This window comes from Carettochelys insculpta, chromosome 6 (assembly GCF_033958435.1).
Source record: "Carettochelys insculpta isolate YL-2023 chromosome 6, ASM3395843v1, whole genome shotgun sequence".
Classification (NCBI taxonomy): Eukaryota; Metazoa; Chordata; order Testudines; family Carettochelyidae; genus Carettochelys; species Carettochelys insculpta.
In genome coordinates this window covers 68,183,163-68,205,771 of record NC_134142.1, presented here as the reverse complement: position 1 = coordinate 68,205,771, position 22,609 = coordinate 68,183,163, and the positions used below count along the sequence as shown (strand labels likewise).

The following is a 22,609-nucleotide window of genomic DNA, read 5'->3' as shown; positions in this document are numbered from 1 at the left end:
TATTAGAACATCACCTTTGGGATCCTCACTCCTAATCAACCTGTTTATCTGCTTTAGGGAAGCACCATCAGGCCAGTGAAACTCAAAATGTAATTGAATCTGAGAAAGCAGCAGAAATAACAGCCGAGCACGAGCACAGCCATGACCATTCAAAATTGCACGCTTACATTGGTGTTTCCCTTGTCCTTGGTTTTGTCTTCATGCTTTTGGTGGACCAGATAGGCAGCTCCCATGTGCACTCTACAGATGGTAAGTAAAGCCTCTCCCGCCAGACTTACGTTTGCCTTAGAACCAGTTTAGCAAACAGAATGAATTAATAAGCTGTATTTTTCAGAAGGCGATTATTATGTATTTTTAATACAGAAATGCCCAGGTTCCCCAGCCAGAATATAGGCTTTGTTTAGCTAGATATTCTGTTGTTGGAATAATAAAGCAGAGTTACTGCCAATGCTGGAAGCCAGTTTAATGTGAATGTTTGCTTCATAATGTTAAAACGTACAGTGTGCTGTGCTGACAGAGAAAATCTATTTAGAAAATAATAGATGAGAAGCATCGTATGTTAAGGCTTTAAGCAGTGTCAGAAACAGCTTTACCTTCATTAGCAATCTGTTGGCTTGACTTGTATTAAACGTTTCAAGTAACAAAATATTGGCTTAGTTCAGGCTGTAAATTTTAATGGGAGAAAGACCCCAATCCTTCATTATGATCTACGTGGGTTGACCATTGCAACCCTGTTGACTTCAGTGGACTTCACATAGGCCCCAAAGCACAGTAGGAGCTATGGTGACTTTCACTGGTACTAATGTATTCCCCTATACAAGCCTTTTGAATAACAGGTAGTTCAAAATATTGTTGGTGACCTTTGCTGTCACATTTTACCCAGATCCTTATTTCTTTTCAGTTTTCAGCAATGTGCTTATGTTTAGATTTTGTTAATGTTTTTACCATATTCTCTCCTCTTTTCTCGTTTTCCCCTCTGCTACTCATAAGCTTCTCAACATGATTGAGAGTCTTCCTTATAGATGCCTATGTCTGTGTATTAACCCTGTTATCTTATTAAGATAGCTTCTCAAGGGGAAGCTTGGCAAATAGGTTAGCAAGAAATTCAGTTGAACAATTTGTGTAGTTTCACAACACTTTTTTTCCTCTTTCCTGGTTAGGACAAAATGGGCTTATTTTTGTCTTTGTCCTTTTAAGATGCACAGACTCAAAAACTGAATGATATATGGAACAATTTTCTCTGAGCCTTTATTTTATCTCCCACATGAAATATAATCAAGAAACTGTAAGTGTTGCCAGAACAGTTAAGGATTTATAAAATGCCTTTTCCTGACGTGAAGCTTGAATCAGTGGCATTAATTACCCATTAATGTTACCTCAGTAGATTAGATTTTTCTGTTCCTTTAAACTAGGTTAGCTATAGAGGTTAGAATTTAGTATAACCTTTAAATATGATCCATCTGTCTGTTTGGGTTTGGTGGATAGTCCAGAACTAATGACATAGGCTTAAATTAAGAGGAATGAAATAATAAAAACTTTAAGGGGTTGTTGTAGCCATGTTCGTCACAGGGCATTAAAGACGAGATGGATTAGAAAACATCTTTTATTGAGCTAACATCTGTTGGTTGAAGACAAGCTTTAGAAAGCATGTCACTTTCACCAACAGACATTGGTCCAATAAAAGATATTTTCTCACCCTCTTTGTCTCTTGAACTTTAAAGGGGAGAGTGAACTTGCGCATGACTAGATGGAATTGGGGTAGCAGTCAAGCAGCAATATAGCTAAACAGCAGTTATCTAACCACTTGAAATGTAACAGATTAGATGTTTTAGGTTGGTACCAGTAGCTGATAGTGCTCTGGGAATTTTTTTTTCCACTCTTTAATTTCCCTTCTGTTCGATGTACAGGAGTGCGTTTTTTCATGTCTCCTAAAGAGTTAGTTTACAAATAGATGGTGAGATTAAAGTAGTGAATGGTCCATCATTTGCCTTCAGTCTTGAGCAGTTATACATGAATTTCTCTTTCTACATTAGATAGTATGGGAGGATTCTCCCATCTTCTTCAGTCCATGCGGCACCATATAGGATTCATAAACTTCCCAGAAGAAGCCAGCAGACAGTGTCCATAATCAAGTCACTGCTATAGCTGGCCCTTCCTATAAGGCCCAGCTCAGAGGAATATGGGGAGGGAGCAGGTGTAGTAGCACATGATAGTGTGGGCATTCTGTGTTGCAGCAAGCTGTTGAATAACCCTCAGGCAGCATTTGGGAAGCTGATGTACATTAGATCAACTCTTGGCTGCTCTTATTTAAGTGGGACAAGCACTAGTCCTTGAAGTAGCCCAGAATCCTGAGTACAAGGGTGGCGTAAAGCTTTCTGTGCTGAGCTGGGGAAGGTAAAGAATCTCAAACTATAATTCAGTTTCAAAAGGATTGAGAGTAATGACTTGCATCTCCCTGTCAGTGTTCCCTTCAATTCTGAATAATATACAGTGTTTTGACTAGCTTGCTGGGAAATGTATGATAATTACTTAGCTGTTTAAAATTGGGTCACAGCTGAGAAATTGTGCCTCGGTGTTTATAGTATATTTCTTTCCAGCATGATTCATATGCTTGTTTATATCTTGTATTGTCTAATGCAGACCCAGAAGCGGCCAGATCAGGCAATTCCAAAATCACTACTACACTGGGACTAGTGGTCCATGCTGCAGGTAGGCTGAATTATTATAAGATCTGAAATGGGTAATCTATTACTATCAGTTTTCCCATCTAAATTAAATAAACCTTTTGAATTTTAAATGGCAATAATATGTATTCGGCAAAAGAAATTCATTTATACATTTAGAGACAGATTTTCCATTTTCTTCTAAGTTAACTGAACATTGTTTAAAAATGATCTGGAAAAAATTCCTACAAGGACTGGCATATATGCTATATATGATTCAGATAAGAAGACGTTCGGGGTCGGGGGGGGGGCTTTAGCAATCTTAATTACAGTAAACCTTGATTCTGAGCTTTGTAGGAGAGAAACTATTTTAGGTGCTAAGAAACAACATATAGAACTTTTAAAATGTACAAATAGTTGGTAAATAAGTGTTAGCAATGAAAAATAACATACCATGCAAAAATTTTAAGGGGCAAGGGAGACCAATTTGTCTATTACAACTTCAGTTCTTTCAGTGTTAGAGTCTGGTTCCCGTTTGATGTATTTAGCAAATTATTTTTACTGTAAAATGAAGTTCTTTTGAAAGCATAGAATTTTTGCATCTTCTGTTTCATTTTAAAGCAAAAGTAGAATGACTGGTTTGATTAAATTCTAATATGAAAACAAGTATCAGAGGGGTAGCCGTGTTAGTCTGGATCTGTAGAGCAACGAAGGGTCCTGTGGCACCTTATAGACTAACAGAAAAGTTTAGAGCATGAGCTTTCGTGAGTTAACTCACTTCTTCAGATGCTGATGCATCTGAAGAAGTGAGTTAACTCACGAAAGCTCATGCTCTAAACTTTTCTGTTAGTCTATAAGTTGCCACAGGACCCTTCGTTGCTCAATATGAAAACAGTATTCCGCCTCCCGAAAATGTTCCAAGGCATCTTAATTGGGTATATTACTTTTCTTCATTTCTTTTCTTAAGACTTGTGGTGCATTGTTAACATCTGCTGTCGCAACTCCAGTGATGGCTGCTGATCAGTGATGGGTGAAGCAAGACATACAAACAGTGCCTTTTTTTGTTTTTATTTTAAAAACAAAAGAAAGAAGAAAAAAAAAAAAGGAGAGGAGCTGGTACTTAGCCTGCTTCCTGCCCTCCACCCCTTGCCAGTTCCATAGCTGGGGCTGCCAAGGTGCTGGGACTCAGTACTGGCAAGTACCAGCACAAAAAAAGCACTGCATGCAAATAATTATGTTAGACATGTGGGGCTGCATCTACACTAGCAAGTTCTTTCAAAAGAATTTTTTGAAAGATCCCGTGGAGTGTCTACACACACAAAGCGTTCTTTTTTCAAGTAAGTTGAAAGAATGAGGCGCTCCTTTTGAAATCGCTCTTCTTTTCCCCTTTCAGGGAGAGTGCCCCCTTTGGAAAGCTTCTTTTGAAAGAGAACGTGTAGACGCTCCGCAGGCCCTTTTGTCAAGAGTCGGTTCTTTCGAAAGATCGGGCTGCGTGCGTGCATACAGGCACTCCTTTCAAAAGAAGTTCTTTCAGAAGAGATCTTCCGGAAGGGGCTTCTTTCGAAACATGTCTGTAGTGTAGACATAGCCATAGTGTTGAAATCTTTGTAATTATTTATTTGGATTTCAGAGGCAGGTTAGGTACTGTATGCATATTTAATAAAAAGATACTTCTTGTTCCAGGGATTTTATTACTTCAGTACAAGATATATTTAGCAGTTTTTTTTTATTGTGAACCTTTGGCTGCCTCGTCTGCAGTCTGCCCACTGAGCAGCCTTTTCTGGGGTCACTTCTTACATTCTGAACCACGAAGAAATGTTCAAAAAGCAGCGGGGGTAGGCATGGGGAGGAGTAATTTTGCAGGGAAAAACATATTTGGTGAAGGAGTATGACTTGCATTTATGATGGACAGGATTCAGTGATGGACCTGTGACTGGTTCTAGGTCTAGAATCTTGAAAATCACTGGGCTTATAAAATGGTTCATTTAACCACTTGGTAATAGAGGCATATTTTCAGACAAAAAACACTTATTACCAATGAGATGGCAACACTTAATTCTACTCAGGGTAGGTTGGAAGATATTAGTCATCATTACATTTATGATACAGTTATATATAAAAATGCCAACTTTTAGAAGTTTCTAAAATGTATTTGGTACCTTTTCCTGTTTCTTTCCGAGACCTTTGCAGTAAGGATTTATGGTCCCAAGATAAGCCAGTATTACAGATGGGAGAAAGGGGTATTGTGAAAAACAGTATCAATTTTAAAAGTTCTCTAAAACCTTGTTAATGCAGTTTTTCCCTCTAAAAATATGCTCTATAAACAAAATATATGGCTGTTTTATGCAGTGTTAAGGTTCAGATTCTCATTCACATGGGGTGAGCTGTTTAATTATTTCTTTATTTTCTGATATAATTTGGCGAGCTCAAACTCATATGACACAAACCTCTGTACTTCGCCCTGTTTGTGGATGTGTAAAATAAATGCATATGTACATACAGTAAACCCTCGATACAATGGACTAATGCGAAGGAGGGGTGTCCATTAAAACCAAAAGTCCATTATATCTGAGGGTTAACTCACTGACCTTCCCAGCTCCTCCTGGCTCTGGCAGACATGGTGGCTCCTCCAGTTCCAAGCTATCTGCACTCTGCCCTGAGTGTGGCAGCTTGTCTGGCTCTGAGCCACACACACTCAGGGTAGAGGACAGGGGCTCCTCTGGCTCTCAGCTGCTTTGTCCTCCCCCAAATTCCCCACTTACCACATGGCTGGGATCACCGCCACGGATGTCAGCCACAGTGGTGGCTGAAGGGGTCATGGTGACAGTGACACTCCAAGCTGTGATCAGGGACCCTGCAGCTCTGGTGATCCCAGCTGTGGCCAGGGACCCCGCAGCTGCAGCAATCTCAGCCATGAGGGGACCGGTGGTGTCTCTGAGTCACTATTTACAGTACTGTAGAGTATAATACTGTGCTCTCCTTTCTTTGCGGGGGAGGCTAGTGGGTGTCTGTTGTTACCAATGTCTGGTAAAACGTGGTCTGCTTTATCAAGGGTTTATGGTGCGCTGTCTTTGGATCCATCACGATAAAAAGCGTTGTGCTAATGTACATCATGAAGCAGCTTTCAACCAAAAAATGTTTTTATTAAGGCATGTGTTTTGTATAAAAAGAGAAAAAATTATGAACAGCCAGTTAACTGATACGTGTGTGTTAATGCATAAAAATCAAAAGAGAAAGGGTGTTAATGTAGCAGGTAGGCATTTCACCATTCCAAAACTAATAAGTAGAATTCTTTGTATATTTTTAAAGATTGTTTGATTTAAATTGTTTAGGTGGGAAATATTTCATAGCAGTGGAATTAGTTAACAGCAGAACTCTGTTCCCTGAATTATTCCAACTGTAAATTCGGATATGCTAAAGACTAATAGGTCTCAGCATACAATCCTTGCACTATTGAAATCAGTGACAAACTTCCATTGACTTCACTAGAGCTAGGATTTTGTCCTCAGACCTCAAAGCATGGTTTGGGAAAAGAAGTGGGAAGCAAGTCAGGGAGCTGCTGGGTCAGTATTATTAAGGGCTTTAGTATGATAATTTATTTTTAAAGCAATGCACAATTTTATATTGGTAGCCAATGGAGAAATAAGTAAACTTTGTGGTGTTATATGAATATTCAGTGAATTCACATGAGCACTCTTTTGACTTTTTATCAATTTAAGCTGATGGTGTTGCATTGGGTGCCGCAGCTTCCACTTCCCAGACCAGTGTCCAGTTAATAGTGTTTGTTGCAATTATGCTACACAAGGTAAGTCCTGGTCGTAAAATGTTACTTTTTTTAAAAAAAGAAAGTTTGGGTCTCTTGTTTGAGTTAACCTCAGTTTGTGGAGCTGCAAGAAACTGCTCATGTGGTATTACAAAGTAAGGGATTAGAGAACACAAGTATGATATTAGGTGGCTATGCTTATCAATGGAAGCTATATCCGGTCAGTCTTGGTCGGGGAATGATGAATTTCAGAAATGCACAGGGTAACAGGTGTTTGAGTTTGTCAGACAACTGCCTACAATGTACAACAATGGGTGAGAGAGAGAGAACAATAATATTTGGACTGGAGGAAATGTAGAAACCACAGAGGGCTATTGAAGGTGGAGAAGGCACATGAAGGTTTTATCCTCGAGAGTCTTAGGGCTAGGCCTGCCTACTGTGCTAAATTAGCCCATCTTAAGTGTTGCAACTGTGCCACTGTAGGATGACTGAGGAAGGTGCTCAGTACCACAGAAAGAGTGCTGTCCTGTCGACATAATTACTGCACCACAGTGAAAGGTCTGCCATCAGTATCATGCAGCATTGACACCCTTTCAGTCGATGTAACTTGCATTGCTCTGGGCCATGACTTTTTCAGATAACAATGACTTAAGTATAAAAACAAAAAGCAGTCAAATAGCGCTTTAAAGACTAGCAAAATAGTTTATTAGGTGAGCTTTCGTGGGACAGACCCACTTCCTCAGACCATAGCCAGACCAGAACAGACTCACTCTTTAAGGCACAGAGAACCAAAAACAGTAAGCAAGGAGGACAAATCAGAAAAAGATAATCAAGGTGAGCAAATCAGAGAGTGGAGGGGAAGGTCAAGAATTAGATTGAGCCAAGTATGCAGACAAGCCCCTATAGTGACTCGGAAAGTTCCCATCACGATTTAAACCATGTGTTAATGTGCCGAATTTGAATATAAAAGCCAGCGCGGCTGCTTCCCTTTCCAGAACGGTGTGATAATTCTTCTTCAGTAACACACATACCTTGAGGTCATTGACAGAATGCCCCATTCCATTAAAATGTTGACTAACTGGTTTGTAGATCTGGAGTGTTTTGATATCTGTTTTGTGCCCATTGACCTTAAGTGGTAGTGTAGACGAGCCTGCAGGGATACTTGAGGAAGGCAGGGATATATGGCAAAAGGTACTTTATGTATATTATGTTGAAGTGTGGAAAAATGTTTCCTCCTGCGAGGATTCATTTCTATCTCTGTGTGGTTCTCAGCACTGTGGGAACTGATATTAAATTGTGCACAAAAACCTTAAAAGTTCTGTGCACGGAATTTAAAATTCCGCATATCTCATTTGTTTCAATAAACATGCCACTTCCAATTATTTGGGTAATTTATTTTGTAATACTTGTCAGCTACTAGGTCTGTAACAATACAGACAACAACAACAAAGAGCAGAAAACATGTTTGACAAATAGATTCCTTATTGGGTGTGTTAGCCCATCTGTTAGGCTCAACACTAATATTTCCAGGTATTCTACCCAGGAAAAGAACCTGGCAGTTGGCCTGTACCAGCCAACTGACTGTTGCATTACTATGCAGGTTTCTGGGCTTGCATTGGAGCTGGAGCTCTGGGACCATCCCACCCTTCAACGTCCTAGAGCCTAACCTTTAGCCCTGGCCCAGAAGTTCACAGAGTAGTAAAACAGCCCTGCCACGCCCAAGACTGGTGAGCCCATCTGCTGGGTTTTCTTTGCAGTGTAAACATTGCTAAAGGGCAGTAAGTACATCCTTTGGAGTGAAGTTAGGCCATGCTCTAAATATGTTCACAAAGTTCAGCTCCTGGTATCCTCATGGAAATGAATGCTTTGCCAGACTGGGACCTTCCCGAATGGCATGGATAAGTAGTACTCAGCATGTCTAGTGGCTATCCAGTGACTAGAAATGAAATTGTTGCAGACAGGAGATTAGGAGGACAGTGTGTGTGAAGGCTTTGGCACAGCAGGGGAGGCCACAGGTGCGTGGGGAGAGGGGATCCTGCAGCCCCTCGGACATACACTCGGTGGTAAGGCTGCGCCTGACTGAGAAGAGTACAAGGACCAGGCATGTCCCAGAAACACTGTGCCTTCATGCCAGCACACCACTGTAGTGAGCAAGAGGGACAGCATTTCATAGCCATTGCATGAGCCAGGTGTGCAGTAAGCAGGCTCTCTCTGACGTGATCCAGGTACGGAGGAGCTTCAGATGGGGGCAATCCAGGTGTTATCTGGGTGCAGGCGGCTCAGTGTGAGGCCCATGTGTGGGAGGATCTGGATTCACAGGGGCTTCTTGGCAGGGTTCTGGGTGAAGGTGATTGGAGCTTAGTGGAGAGTGGCTCTGTATGGTGAGGGTGGGGCTTGGCTGAAGGATCTGGATGCAGTGGGAGATCCAGGTGCTGGGGGACTGGGGCTTGGTAGGGTGGAGGTCCAGATGTTGCTGGTTGGAGCTCAGTGGGGTGGGAGTCTAGGGGCTGGGGGGATTGGTGGTGTAGTTCAGGTAGAGGGCTTGTCAGGGTGTGGGGTGTTTGAATGCAGGGGGAAGTGTGAGTGCAGAGGTGGAGGTCATGGGAGTGTCTGGGTATTTGTGTGTGGGCTGAATACATAGGGGTTAGGTGGACATGGGCAACTCTGTACAGTGGTCCCCTGCCCCCATGATGGAGGAGCAATGGGAGTAGGAATCAGGAGTTGTGTGCAGAACTTTCTGCAGCTGGAGGAGGTTCCCAAGAGTGGGCCTGACCTGTCCATGGCCACTCCATGCAGGGGAAGAGGAAATCCTCTCATGTCTCCCTCCTGACCAGAATTAGAAGTGGAACCAGTCTCTTTTGGAGTACAGCACAGTGTAGGAGCCACTGGGATATGTATGCATGTCTCCAGCTCTAGACACACCATGATAGCGAGCAAGAGGGACAGACTGCTATGCACACCCATCCCCATCTTCCCCGGTTCTGTGACACGTATCTCCCCAGCTGTTCTTAATGCCCAAATCAGATGTGCCTTGAAGGGGGGCGTGAATTAAACTGGGGGGAAAGAATAAAATCTGTGATGGACGTTAATTATGTGCAGAGTTCCACTAGGAATAGTGCGTTTAGTGGTCTGCTTTGCAATCATTTTGCAATATTAAAAGGTAACTCTGAGGTTGAAAGGGTTACAGACATCTAAAGCAAAATTGAATGCCGTTCCTTGTACTGAAATAAGAGTTTTGATAAGTCTTATGCCAATGAAGAAGAAACACTGAACATCAAAGCTGGACCAATAGCCTTTCAGTTTCCCGTTAATATTCAATTAATCATATATTTGTTCAGATCTTTTTTTATATGGGCTGAAAAAGATTTCCTGGATCTAGTTTTCAGATAAGTCAGGCCAGGCCAGATGGGGGCCCCTAGGCTCTGGGGTGGGGCCAGAAAGGAGGAGTTCAGTATGCCGGAGGGGGTTGAGAAAGGAGGGTGGGTGCAGAAGGGGAATTTGTCCCACCTTAGTTGAAGAAAAGGAAACACTCAGGAGGCATTTTTGTTTCTTGCAGGTTGCCTAGAAATTCTGATTACATAAGTTGATCGAACAAATTTTGATTACCAAAGCTAGTCAGAACAAAGGGATTATAATAACACTATAGTATGACAAATCAGCACAGTAATGAAAATGCTGGCATTCAACAATAGTCCATTGATTCATATGCTGTGGTGTTATGAAATAACCATCCAGTGATTATGCAAATAGGATAGCCAGAACAAAAAAGAGTGCAGAAAGCAGCATAACTGCTATAGGTGTGTAACCATTAGAGAATTCTGGCACTCTGGTTTTGAATATTCCACTTCAGTACAATTAATAGGAACAATATATATTTACCACAACTTTTTTTGTTGTCATTGTACCTCTTAAATTATAAGGAGTCATAGCCAAGAAGATATTGCTCTGACTGTTGTTTTTTTTTTACAGGCACCAGCTGCCTTTGGCTTGGTTTCTTTCCTAATGCATGCTGGGCTGGAACGGAATCGAATCAGAAAACACTTGCTGGTCTTTGCATTGGCAGCACCTGTTTTGTCCATGGTGACATATTTAGGGCTAAGCAAGGTAAAAGTTTGGGCTTTAATTCTGATGGTAGCTTAACGACTGAATTACAGGCGGCGGGGAATGGGGGACCATGCAATTCTTCAGTGGATTGAAAAACACATAGTTCCAAACTGCTTCACTTCCCTCAAATATGTTTTTTTCCATACTACCTGCATAGCTGGGACATTCCTGTCAGATAGTTGCAAGTTTATAAACAAATTTCTCAAAAGAGGAAGGTCTTGTTTTACTAAACAAATAATGCTTTCTCCCAATTCTGTGGCAGTTGCCTCTGCCATACGGTTGTGCTGGGGAATCTAAGCTTTCATTTTAAGAAGGAAAATGCTTTGTAAATTTCACTTTAAGAAACTAGGAAACTAACCTGACAAATTGAAATACATATTTTGTTGAATCTGCAAGCAGGCACTTTGAAACAGTAGCCCTGATATATGAGACTGTATTTCCATCCATCTTGAATGGGTTTGACCTCTGAAACATAAAGGGCTTGTCTATACTTGCCCCCAACTTCGAAGGGGGCGTGCTGATCAGGGCGATGAGAGATTACTAAAGAAGTGCTGCAGTGAATACGCAGCACTTCATTAGGCTAATTCTCCCCGTGGCAACTTCGAAGTGTCAAACTTTGAAGTACTGGCATGCGTGTAGCCTCAGGCACTTTGAAGTGCCTTTACTCCTCATAATTTTGATGTTTTGATGGTGTAGCCTCATAATTTTGAGGAGTAAAGGCACTTCGAAATAGCGCGGGCACTTCAAAGTGCCCGCTGTTACACACATGCCAGCATTTCAAAGTTTGACACTTCGAAGTTGCCACGGGGAGAATTAGCCTAATGAAGTGCTGCGTATTCACTACAGCATTTCATTAGTAATCCCCCATCGCCCTGATTAACATGCCCCCTTCGAAGTTGGAGGCAAATGTAGACTGAGACAAAGACTGTTTGTTTAAACCACAACCCTAATTTTTACAGTGCTTATCATTTTAGGGAAAACATTTAATTGTTGTGTTTGTCCTTCCAAAGTGGAACAGTGGTGTGGCTGTCACTGTCAAGGCTTTGGGAGTTGAAGCTGAGGATGTAAAATATTGGTCAAAACAGTTTAAAACAATATTGTTTAGCCAGTGAATTGGGAGGTATGATGTGTGGGCAAACATGTTGGGGGCTGCTCCAGAACAGCCTGCCCTCTGCAGTTGGGGCTGGAGCCCCTTTAGTATGGCCAGGGTCCTACCTGCCCAGTTGGGCCACTCCAATGGGACTGGGAGCCAGGATCCCACCTGCGTAATAGAGCTGGGCCCAGAGGCTTGGGTCCCTCCTGGTTGCCACCCTGCCCTGTCTGCCTTTCCGATACTGCCAGGATCCTGTTGGCCAGCTGTGGCCTGGCATGGCTGGCTGTCCACTGGGACTTGAGAAAGGCATGGTTAACTCGTTACCCAGTAAGCATTCTGGTAAGCCTAATGGTTACTGGGTAACCGGTTAACCTTTTCTATCCCTAGTTCAAGCCCCAGCTCCTTGCTAGACAAACTCTTTTCTTTCCCTCTTCCTAGAGACAGAGGTGGGATTCATCCCCCCTCCATGGTGCTCAGAGGTTCAAACAAGCTCCTGTCACCTCCTTTTCCTTCTAGGGTGACAAAGGCCCCAAATGCTGCCTAAAGCATCCAGCTTTTTCCCTTTGATAACTTATGTTGTGGGTACAGAAATCTGCGGCTCCTCAATATATCACAAGGAACACTGTGCTTCTAGTAAGGTTAGAACAATCTCAGGTTTTGAACGTAGTCACTAATGCTGCAAAATTGACAGTGTATCACTTAAGAATTGGAGTGCCATTCAAAGTAGGGTTCTTGCTGTAGAACTTGGGTTCTGATCATGACAGTATACCTGGGACTTTGCTTGTGCTTCACATTTTTATGGTGCTTTTCACCTAAAATAATCCATGGCCTTTAAAACATAAGTTATTTAGTCTCATAACTGTCCTGTAAATTAAGCACAGGAAAACAGACACGCAGGTTGAGCTGCTAGTAAAGCCAGAAACAGGAAAACTAGAAATCTCAACTCCCAATGCACTAGGACCATTAGACAGCTTGCCTGCCTGCAGTGATTGGATGTTTGATTATAGGTCCAAATATGCCAAGTGATTCATACCAAAATACTTCTAAAAACAATTAATTTTATTTGTTTACATAATAAAGTCCAGGTTGTAGAGTTGTGTATATGCAAGATGCATTGTGTGTGCAGTGTGGACTTTGCTTGAGATACACCAGCTGTTCCTTTGAAAAATCAAGACTTGCAACAGTAAATGACTTGCACTGTTGCTGACCATGTATCCTCCCAAAGGAAAACCTCAACATCTGTCTAAAATGAGCAACTAATAAGGTGCTCATTAGACCAAGCTTCATTTGTTCATTGTAACCATTGTTCATTGTAACCAGTAGATGTATTTATGTGCACTAGTACAATGGCTCTGAACCTTTCCAGACTGTTGTACGCCTTTCAAGAGTCTTTTTTGTCTTGTGTTACTCCCAAGTTTCACCTTGCTGAAAAACTACCTGTTTGCAAATCAGACATGAAAATACAGAAGATTCACAGCACACTGTGACTGAAAAATTGCTTGCACACTTATTTTTATCATATAATTATATTCCAATTGATTTATTTTATAAATATTGTAGTAACATTTCAGTGTGTAGCATAGACAATAGTATGAACAAGTCATTGTATGAAATTTTAGTTTCTACTGACTTTGCTGTAGTCTATTTAAATTAGGCAAATTTCTAAGTGAGTTGATACACACAGGCAGATATCTGCATACTCCCAAGGATATGCCTACCCATGGCTGAGAACCACTGCACCAGTGTACATATGTGTAACAGTCTTTTATATAAGTTCCTGCTAGGTCATTTGTAGCAGGTAGGATGTGGGAGGCTGAAATGGTTAGTGTACGGTATTTGTCTTCAGAGATCTGTCACCAAGAACCTAAGAATATACCAAGAAAATAAGATCACAGAGTTAAATAAGAATTTAACCAAGTAGTACCCTACAAGTGAGTGGACAAATTTTCCATTTTATTACATGTGGTTTTGTGTGGTGTGAGCCTGATCCTGGTGTGGCAGAAGCTCATGTATAAAGGGAGAGACGTAATAAAATGAAATTAATAAAAGGATTCTTAATCATTTTTAATATACTAGATACATACAATGTATGTATAAAACCCGTGGAAAATTCACAGTGCTTGTTGTGCTTACAGTTTAAATACTGCTAGGTGAGCATATATGACCTGAAGTCAGATCTCATTGAAGTGAGTAGTAAAACTCACATTACCTTAGTGGGAAGAGAGCCAGGCCTGGAAAGTCTTGAGATCATCTTGAAATCTAGTCAGTTAAAAAATAACTTCAGTGTCTTCAGTGGCAAATTTTGTGGATTTATAATTTAAGTTTCCTATTTTGAAAAGTATATTTTGCTGTTCGATTGTTGTGTGAAAGACTCTCACAAATAAGGCTAAATGACTACAGGAGAAAAATAGTTCAATTTATTATACACCCAATACTGCCAAATGCACAATGTAACCAAACTGCAAACGAGAGATTTTTTTCCCCCCTCTAATCTCTGTCAATGATTGTAATGTCCGATGGTATTTGAAAGTATAAGTTGTTAAAACATTTTCAGACCTAAGTGTGGTATCTTTTTTTTTTTAAAGAATAATTGTCATTTCAAAAGAACGGTTGTTGATTAAAGCATAATAAAGTTGAAATGTTGGTGTGTTTTTTTATTTATTGAATCTCTTGTAGTTTGGATTCACTTAACTTTTTTCCTCTCCTTTTTCTCTTTCACAGAGCAGCAAAGAAGCCCTTTCAGAAGTCAATGCCACTGGAGTTGCCATGCTTTTCTCTGCTGGGACTTTTCTTTATGTTGCCACAGTTCATGTCCTTCCAGAGGTAGGAGGAATGGGGCATAGCCACAAACCTGAATCAACAGGTGGGAAAGGACTCAGCCGCCTGGAGGTGACAGCCCTGGTTCTGGGCTGCCTTATTCCTCTAGTTTTGTCCATTGGGCACCAGCACTAAAGGTTCAAAGTCACTGTTCTCCTTGATTTGGTGTGAGCAGTAAATGTCAACTGCTCTTTTCGTCGTTGCCTCTCTTACCCCATGATCCACCCCATCTGCGCTGTGGAGTTCAGAGGGAAGCCTGATTCCTACTGAGGAATTCTGGAAGAGCTTTGAGTGTAGCAAAATGTACTTTGGCAGTCAGACATAAAGTTTCTGTAATTTTCTTTTCTGAAGACATTTGATATATTCATTTTGACTTCTGACCCTATTCTCAGGGAAGATGGACTTTGAATTTTAAGAAAGGTGAGTGGTGGGGAACTTAATGGCTCATCATGAAATTGTAATCACCAAAGTATTCTGTGGCTCAGCATTCAACGCTGAGAATAAAACAATGGATGGATGCCTTTTAATTTGTGGAAATTGTCTTACCCCTAGAATAGGGGAGCCCTCCTCTACAATTTTTTTATGTTGTCCTGACACATGTGACTGGTCCTTGTAACATCATTGCCGTGAGCCTTGCCGTAAAGATGCCGTACTCAAAATTGTGGGTAATGCACTTGTTGCAAAAGACAAGAACTGCGGATTGGAAGAAACATTATTGGACAAATACGAGAGAAAGTATAGGATGTGAAATTTAGCTAATTGAATAAAGGGATATGACACTTGCATTGCATTTCCTGAATTAACTCAAAGGAAGGAAGTCTCAGAAGCAAGGAAGTATTGTTTCTATTTTGTTTATGCAATGTATTATTATATTATTTTAAAAAAGGCAATGGACTTTGGAAGCAGATCTCCCAACATGTCTGTAAAGAGTAGCAACCAAAAGTGTTTAGGTAGTTAGTAATGCAACATCAGGACTGCCCTGCTACTATCCTTGAGACACAAATGTGTGGTATTTTGTAAAATCAATCTCTTCTGAGCTCTGAGTAGAGGCCTGATGGAAGTGGGGTTTGAGGGGCCAGAGAACTATACTAGCTCATACAATAAGGGCTGAAACCGGTGTTCTGTTTTTTTATTAAATAAAAAGTATTAAAATTAACAAGATCTCTGGACGAAACACTCACTCTGTGCGCATTGGCAGATGCACAGTGTCTCTAAACTAGTTAACTGTTCTGCAAAATCTTGATGCCAACAAGTCAGAACATTGTTTTTTGTTGAGCCTATTAAAATCATACTCTTCTCCTTTGGGTGTCTTGCAGTCCACCACCTCGTGATTATGGTTAGTTGTAATGATGCTGCTCTGATGTCAGCTGTTTGTGTCAGTGGCCCATTGCAACTGGATGATAAGAGTCTTTCCTGATCAAGACTGTTGTCAGGCAACATTTTTATTTAATTATGCAAGAAATGGTACATTTTAATAACTGGTGCATATAAGTTCAGAACAATTGACACGCACAGGTTGAAAGCAAAACTCTTGTTTTACAAAAATTGCTTTTAATGCTGCATCTATTTTAAGCCCCAAGTCTGAATCTCTCTCCTATTTAAATATAAGATTGCCAAAACAGTTTTGTTTTTAATTATTTTCATTGTTTGAAACACATCGTCAAAGCTTGAAATCACTGCTTTCTCATAGAACTCATTGACTCCTTGTGAAAAAGAGAGCCCCTTTTTTCCCTTGCCATCTGTTTCACTTGGTATGCAAGCCATCATGGCTCTGATTTATTTACTTCGTTACATCCTCATTATCTAGCTCAGCAGTGGGTATTGTCATGGCTCTTAGAACAGGATTTGTTTGTTTAATTAGTGATCATCATTTTATAGCAGCACAAAAACAGTAAATCACGATCAGATTTTAATGGTTGTGACGGTTTTAGTTTTTACCTAAAGGTGGATTTGAAAATCAACACTGAATTATTAGAATGTAGAAAACCTTCCTACAAGTTTAATTATGTTAAGGTAGATAAAATATGAGGCCTAAACTATGGTACATGATACTAGGCCTCTAAAATGCTGTTGTATTCTGAAAAAATATGGCAAATATAGCACACCTAACTGACACACATGAAATTATCTGTTGAACTTCTTTTTAAACGAACGACAGCTGAGACTGCTGTGTTTAACCAGGACACTGGGGATTATGTGAGAGATACGATTGTAGCAAAATGTAAGTTTTTTGTTACCTCAAGTGACCAAATCTATCCTAACTGTAGTTCAGCATAAGATTTCAGTTAAATGTGAGTAGGAATGAAAACAGCATTCCTAGTCATATGCCCATCCTCCCTCTTTATCTGCTACAATAAAATCGATTTATCACATATAACCATAGCCATCTCTTATCAGTTTCAGTTGCAAATCAGTTCTTGGTTAGTCTTCTGTTTTTGGTCTGTAATGTCTATCCTTATATAGACTTTCAGTTGGTAATGGGGCTGTAAAATAGGTACACCCAGACAGCTCTTGTAACTGACTGGCTTTCATTTTCCCTTCTTTTTCCAAATCTCACCCCCAGATCAGAACTTTCCACATCAGACAATTTGAGTTCCTGATGGCTGCACTGATACTCCAGAATTGGTTAAGATTACATTGGCTTTAGTTCCAATGTGTTCAGCTAATTCATAAACTCATAATTCATAATTCATTTTCATCTTGTTCCTTGTATAATAAAGGCAAAATATTTTTCTGTACATTATGATAAATGAAATTCCTGTTCTCAGTTATAATTGCAGATGTGAGACTGGCAGGGCAGCCACACCAGGATAAGAATGTTTTTTTATAGATGCTCCAATATACTGTCACTTGTCCAAGAGTTAAGCACAGGACCCTAGTGTCTACATTTGAACTTGAAGGAGTGCTCCTCTGTAGAATATCTTAAAACCTTACTGTTATCCCAGAGACCCAGGAGAACAATAGTGGTTGTTCATAAACTACTGTAAAGACTGGTGACTGTCTTATAGGGTTTGTTGGCAGTTGCTGAGTTGTGCCCCTTCATGTTATTCTGAGCATAACTAACCGTGAGAGGTTATGGAACAACTATGTTGCTGTTGCTCTCATTTATGTTGTCTTTTTGATCATCCTCAGGAGATCTGGGAAGAGGTGTTTGGTTGATTTTTGTCTGTGGTGTTCTGGGGAACCCACACAAATGAATTTCATATTCTGTTAAGTCCATCTTGAAGTTTTAAAAATATCAGCTTTTCTCATTTTCCTTTGGTTATATCTTGCAGCAGCTCAGGCTTTCCAGGGAATAAAATTGCCTGGTCACTGCATTTGATGTGACTCAGCGTACTGAGCTGTAAATTTTAATGTCTCTTCAAAACCATTTGTACACATGAAATCATTCCATGAATGGCTGCCTTATATTTTTTGGGTTCTTTTTCCACTTTAATTGTGAATGGTTTAAAAATGTTGTTGGTTTTTTGATTTGTTTTATTATATTAAATTTTTATTAGGTGCAGTGCTGAAGAGTTGGCTTCTCATTTATTATATGAGATTTCGTTAGAGACCATGAGAAGAGAAGTGGCACTTGAAGGGAGTGCTGCTGAAGACTGGTGCATTTTATTGTTATTTATACTAGAACTCCAGAGTCATGAATATCGGAGTTGTGAACTGCCCACTCAACCAGACACCTTATTTGGAACAGGAAGTACACTATCAGGCCAGCAGCAGAGATGGGGAAAAAAAGAACAAATAGAGTTCAATACTGTGTTAAACATAAACTACTGGAAAAAAAAAAAAAAAAAAGGGAAAGTTTTTAAAAAAAAATTTGACAAAGTAAGAAAATAGTTTCGGTGCTTGTTTCATTTAAATTAAGGTAGTTAAAAGCATCAGTTTTCTTTTGGTTAGTAAAGTTTAAAAAATATATCGAGTCAACGTTGTTATAATCTTTTGAAAGAACCACCATTATGTTCAGAGTTACAAACCACCTCCATATCCAAGTTGCTCATAATTCTGAGATTCTCTTGTATAGACATTTCTGTTGTGATTGTGTAAATTAATATCTGCATGCCCCACAGAAATTAAAGCTATAAAGGAAAGCTGAGGTGTAGCAGAATATCATCTTAGTTTAAATGTGGATATGAATGACAGATGTAAGCCAGGGCATGATTTAACTGACTTAACAAGAGAATTTGTTGCCAGTCTCCATCTTGCCCTATAGTTTTAGGAGCTTGGGGATAGGCAGGGGTGGAAACTTGCAGGCTTGCACCCCTAGCAAATGGAGAGCTGGGCTTACGGATAGAGCCCTAGGAAGCATCTTTCCCCATGATTTCCACGAGCCAGAAAGAAGTTAGGATTAAAGTAAGGAGGAAACAGCATGGATATCAGCAATATTGCCAACTGCACATATTCAATAGACCTAAATTAGACACCTCTGAAATCATGATTGGCTTAAAAATGACAATGTTAATAGTCACATTGCATTTTGCCTATTTGTTTTTTGAGCCTCAAGGGGAAAATTTTTTGCACCTACTTTGTGTGTGAGCATTTCAGATTAAAAACTCAACAATAAATGCACAAACAAAATGTTAACCTCACTGCTGGCTATTGGCAGGGACTCAACTTTGTCTCTCCTCACCTTTGGGCTGTGGGGAAACAGCCATTTTAATCTTCTCCGCCCCCTTGGGTACATCACATTCCCCTGCAGCCTGGTTTTCTGTCACATTCTCTGGCCCACTCAGCACACATGTCTTCACAGCACCTTGGTAGCCCCCGCTGGGGCTGACAGCAGAGAAAGGTGCTGTCTTCTTGGCTGCCTCTTACTTAGCATTAATGGAAGGTAGTGGCCATCTCTGCTAAGGGTACCCTAAGTTCCCTCTTTTTCAATAGTGTAGGAAAACGGGCGCTCTTGAGTGACAAAGATGGACCGTTTTGCAAAAGAGTCCTTCCTGGGTTTCTCTTAAGAACATATTTGCTTGTGCGCATATCTTCAGTTAAAAAGTCTAAGAGAAATTAACTTGTAGGCCTATATCCAAGAGGTTCTTGGAGATTTGAGTGGATGTGAGAGAAGTTTTAGCAAGCGGCTATTAAGCAAAAGGGCACAAAAACATGATTCACAAGGAGGACATACTTTTTACAGAATTGTAGATTTAACAGGAAATCCTCAGAAAATTCAGTCTTTTTTCATAGATTGTATGCTCGGAAGTTGTGGGAGAAGTTGCTATATTCACCATACAAAACTGGTTGAATCTTTGCTTTAAGTAAAAAAAAAACTCAGTGCCGCCTTAACTGTGAAGTTACAACCAACGTGTCCAGGCCTACAACTTGTGTTTACCAGACTTCAGTTTGGGGCCAGATTCGACCCGAGTGACCTTTTGAAAAGGTCACAAAATTAGAATGTTTGTATGCTGTGTACAGCCAGGCCCACCAATGGGTGGAGGATGAAGCAGGGCAATTGCCATGGGGCCTGGAGATTCATAGAGGCCCAGGGCTCTGCCAGTGGTGGACAGAGCCACCAGCCCTTTAAATCTCTGCTTCAGAATTGCACCATGCACTCCACACAACTCTTGGGGGCTGGGGAAGGGGGCCCAACACTGTACTCTGAATGGTGCTAAAAGCTGGGGGCTCAGCTTCACTTTTTCCACCCAACGCACTACCCCTTCCAGGGGCATGGTGCTACCCCCCACCCACCTTTTCCTGGGGGCCTGCAGAAGCAATCAGCCTGCCTGTGTACAACTATTCTGTATAATATTAATACTTATTTTACAGTAACCTGAGTGGGTTAGCCTCTGTAGAAGACATTTTCCTTGCCATGAAATGCTTACAGCCTGCAGTTTGCAGTGCGGGATCCATACTTGAGGCCCCTTAAACCAATGCAATATCCTATTGAAGTCTAAGGTTGTGTCTACACTGCAGCATAAATTCAAATCTAAGGCACTTAGCTCGATTTTAAATCGTGACTGTTCACACAGCAAATACCATTATTTCAATATTTGGGAGTGCTACAATCAATAGTCTTACTCCAACACCACAAGTGGGGTTAATTGGAAGTTTGAATGTAAGCGTTTGGATTAATGGTAGGGGGGAAACAGCTTAAACCAATTAAACAGCTTAAACAGTTTAAACCAATTTTATTGGCCTCCAGAGGCGTCCCACATGTATTCCACAATGCCCCACAGTTGTCCCTTCTGGTCACTGTGAGCTCCCGTGCTCTCCAGGTGAGCAGGAAATAGGTAACAGGAAGCCTTTGAATTTGAATAGTATCAGGAATGTGAATTTATTTTCTTTCTGACCAGCATCTGTAGCACATCTCTGCCATCCATTGCATCCATCCATAGCATCCAGCCATCGTGAGTGCTCAGGGTTCTTCTCTGGATTTGAGTTCTCAGGGTCACAAAAGAGCTCCAGCATGGACTCACACTGAGATCCTGGATCTCATTTCAGTGTGGGGAGAAGAATCCGTAATGAGCAAACAGTTCAACAGGAAGGACTCGCAAGACTTCCTGACAGCTGTCGGAGCAAACAGCGATCCTGCGTTCCATGCTGGAGGTGTAGAGGGACACCCACCGATGCAGGACTAATTATGCGGACTTGGACTTGGACTTGGCACCCTGTTGCCCACCCTCCCCTCTACATGCCTCACCCCCTGTTGTTGGGGTCCGTGAACATGGGGGGGTGGGGACAGTGTCCCTAGTGCAAAAGGCTCACATTCCATCACGCATGATGCCTTTTGCTTTTCCCTTTCTTTGCCTAAATACCCCTTAACTTTTCCCCCATGAATAAAAATAAACACTTTTTTTTTTTTTTTTAAATTCAGTCTCATTTATTGGTTCACATGTTGTGGGGTGCACATGGAGTTCTTTCAGAAAGGTCAAGCGCACACTGTGTGGGATGTTGATGGTGTCACAGTAGTTCAAAGCAGCAGATTCATGTGGCTGTGTGCTCATTCATAAATCTGCTTTTAAAAGCCTCCCTGATTGCTGTTGCTTCTGCACGTTCATTCGCAAAAGCCCTTGTGTCCGGCTGTGCATAAACCCTGTCCATGGCATCTGCCTCAGCAACCCAAGCTGGCATGACATTTTCCACCTTTGATTTGCAAATATTATACAGAATACAACACACTGCAGCCATGTTGGGGATGTTGATTTGGGAAAGGACCAAATGGGTCAAAAGGCAATGGAACCTGGCTTTTAAATAACCAAAGGCACATTCCACCACCATTCTGCACTTGCTCAATCTATGTATTGTTTCATGAGCCAAGGGAGCACAGAATAAGCCGGGTCACCCAGAATCATAATGGGCATCTCCACATTGCCAATCTTGATCTTTCTGGTCGGGGCAGAAAGTCCAATCCTGGAGCTTTCTATACAGACACGAATTTCTAAAGATATGCGCATTGTGAACCTTTCCCAACCATCCCACATGCATGTTGGTGAAATGACCATTGTGATCTACCACAGCCTGCAACACCACTGAAAAGTACCCGGGGTCAGGATGGGGTTGAAGTCCCATCTATTGTCCCACTGCAGTTAGAAAAGCCGTCAGCTGTGGGCTGCACACTTCCCAGAGTCATGGTTGTCTTCTTCAGAAAGTCACAGATTGTACTAGCTGCCTGCATCATCGCGGCCCCTACAGTGGATCTGCCCACCCCAAATTGATTTTCTACTGACTGGTAGCTGTCAGGTGTTGCAAACTTCCAAAAAACTATGGCCTCTTGCTTGTGACCTGTTAAAGCAGGTCTCATTTTCATATCGCTGCACTTCAGGTCAGGGAGCAGTAAGTCACAAAGTTAATGGAAGTGGCCTTGCGCATGCAGAAGTTCTAAGCCGCTGCTGGTCATCCCATACCTCCAAAACTGGGTGGTGGTTTCATGTCTCCAGAAATGGCGCTCCACTGTAAGCAATGCATCCAGGACAGCCAGCAACTCTGCATTCCTGTTCTCCAGTTCCTCCATATCATCACCCGATACATCTGCCTCCCTCATATCGTGCCACTAACTTTCAACAATACAATGTTGTATGACAGATTGGGTAACGGACATTATGCACTGTGCAACGGCTATAAGCTGTTTTGTATCCATGATAGCGCTGTGCAGCAGTGTGAGCCAAAGGAAGGGTTTCTTCAAAAGAGCCCGAAAAATGGCGTGAAATTCCTTTGACTGGCCCTTTGTACTACCCAGAGATC

The 22,609-nt window shown here is 41.2% G+C and overlaps 1 protein-coding gene across 1 annotated transcript in view; it reads left to right on the top strand.

The window, feature by feature from the left end:
• The window catches only part of SLC39A9 (solute carrier family 39 member 9), a 40,492-nt gene extending 23,354 nt beyond the window's left edge, over window positions 1-17,138 (top strand). The window contains exons 3-7 of the mRNA XM_074997179.1: window positions 58-249; window positions 2,641-2,709; window positions 6,383-6,468; window positions 10,396-10,530; window positions 14,345-17,138. Coding sequence (XP_074853280.1) covers window positions 58-249; window positions 2,641-2,709; window positions 6,383-6,468; window positions 10,396-10,530; window positions 14,345-14,575 — 713 coding nt within the window. The 3' untranslated portion in view covers window positions 14,576-17,138. The remainder of the gene's footprint in view (window positions 1-57; window positions 250-2,640; window positions 2,710-6,382; window positions 6,469-10,395; window positions 10,531-14,344) is intronic.
• The last annotated feature ends 5,471 nt before the right edge of the window (window positions 17,139-22,609 follow it).